General features: G+C 38.7%; 1 protein-coding gene across 1 annotated transcript; it reads left to right on the top strand.

Moving 5' to 3' along the window:
* The first annotated feature begins 752 nt into the window (after positions 1-752).
* Positions 753-1,345, top strand: LOC129279202 (small ribosomal subunit protein eS10-like). The gene has a single exon (XM_054915305.2). It carries the CDS (start codon positions 781-783, stop codon positions 1,267-1,269), a length of 489 nt encoding a protein of 162 aa, XP_054771280.2. The 5' UTR covers positions 753-780; the 3' UTR covers positions 1,270-1,345.
* Positions 1,346-2,172: the final 827 nt, after the last annotated feature.

Below are 2,172 nucleotides of genomic sequence, written 5' to 3'. Positions count from 1 at the left end.
TATCCACCTTGTTAGGTGCTCAAGGCGCTCCTATATTACCCGGCTAAGCTAGGCGTTCATAGCGCACACAGCTTTTTAAGGAATTACTTCCTACCGGTACCCATTTACCTCACCTGGGTTGAGTGCAGCACACTGTGGATAAGTTTCTTGCTGAAGGAAATTACGCCATGTCTGGGATTCGAACCCACGACCCTCTGTTTCAAAGTCCTAAGACTAATCCACTGGGCCACAACGCTCCACGTTGACCGGCGGTATATGAATATAGGATAAAACAAGGTAGGCATGAATAAAAAAAGGAACAGGAATATAGGAAGAAAAGCAAAAAAAGAGGAAGAAAATAGAAGAGAGAAGATGAAAACGGAAAAGAAGCAGGGAAAGAAATGCCAGAACATGAAGGGGATACATGGATATCAAATTAGCATTAAGCATAGATTAGATATTTATTATATTTTCAGTTTATTGATTTTCGCAACTTTTTTACATATACAAATTAAAAAAAAAGGGGGGGGGGCATTTAAAAAAAGAAAAAGAAGGGAAAAGAGAAGAGAAAATAAGAGGATGAAGAAGAGTAAATAAAATAAGGTGAGGGGATGACTTGCAAAATAAGATAAAAAACCTTTCATGTCACTATATTAAGTTTTCTCTTGCGCTTCGCGTTCGCATTGCATGTTTGATGAGATAGGGCTACATGAGATTCTTCCTCAATAGGCTGATATGGAGCTTAAAATATCAAGTTTTTAGGTCAAGCCTTTTCCGTAGACCTCTGCCAAAGCAGTGAAGATGTTGATGCCCAAGACGAGCCGTGTTGCCATGTACGAGAACCTCTTCAAAGAGGGTGTGGTCGTAGCTAAGAAAGACTTCTACGCCCCCAAACATCATGAGCTTGAGAACGTCCCAAACCTTCATGTCATCAAGGCTTGTCAGTCTCTGAAATCCCGTGGCTACGTCAAGGAGCAGTTTGCCTGGCGTCACTACTATTGGTACCTGACCAACGAAGGCATCCAATACGTCAGGGACTACCTCCATCTCCCACCAGAGATTGTCCCAGCTACCCTGAAACGTCAGCCCCGTACTGAGACCGCCAGACCCAAGCCTAGGGCCATGGAGGGACGTCCTGAGAGGGGTGGACCCCCATCAGATGGGCAGAGGCAGGAGTACAGACGTGGACCAGGAGGACCAGACAAGAAGGGTGATGCTGGCGCCGGAGCCACCCAAGACTTCCAATTCAAAGGAGACTTTGGACGAGGGAGGTCACAGCAGCCACAGTAAGCTAGCTGCATGAGGATAGATGATCATTGTTCAATAAAGTGATATGTAAATTAATGTGACCACAAAAAAAAAGTTTTGAGGTCAATATACAAAAAAAAAATTCAGCACCGACATCGAGCTTTCATTGTTTTTTTTTTAATTATAAATTGATTTTCAAAAAGTGTTCTTCAGTATCAAAATCAAAATCGGCTGGCATTACATTACATTACATTATAGTATTATATTATATTATATTATATTATATTATATTATATTATATTGTATTGTATTGTATTGTAATGTAATGTATTGTATTGTATTGTATTGTATTGTATTATATTATAATTATATTATACTATATTTTTTCGTAGCTTTATGAAACATAATTTGCTTAGGACCTATGCGTTCATCATTCCTGGTTCTCGCATTGTCTGTTTAATGAGATATTATAATACTGTTGCACTAAGTACAACATCCCATTTTCAAGTCAATATACACCAAATATATTTCCTCCCACTTCGAATTATCGTTATTTTTGGTAGTAAAATATACTTCTTTTACATAAATATTTAAAGTGATTGTCCACTTTTAAGGTCTGAATATAAAACATATCCAGTCTGGGCTTACGTTCGCATTAGTGAATTGGTGAGATATGTCTGCTCTTCATGAATTCCTAAAAACAATCCCTAAAATGTCCACTTTTCTGGTCTGAATATCCAAAATTTTCAGCTTGCGCTCGCATAATTTGGTTAGTGAAATACGTATGATCTCAGTGAATTCCTATAAAAACAAGCCTTAGAATGCCCCTCTTCAGGTGTGAATTTAAAAAAATTCAGCTCGCGCTACGCGCTCGCAATATTTGATGAGTGGGATACGGTCATGTTCATGATTACAATGACTACAAAAAAGTGCTTCATGTGAATT

Source organism: Lytechinus pictus, chromosome 16 (genome assembly GCF_037042905.1).
Source record: "Lytechinus pictus isolate F3 Inbred chromosome 16, Lp3.0, whole genome shotgun sequence".
In the NCBI taxonomy this organism is placed as follows: domain Eukaryota; kingdom Metazoa; phylum Echinodermata; class Echinoidea; order Temnopleuroida; family Toxopneustidae; genus Lytechinus; species Lytechinus pictus.
The sequence above is the reverse complement of the archived record's forward strand: the minus strand, read 5'-3'. Positions and strand labels throughout refer to the sequence as shown.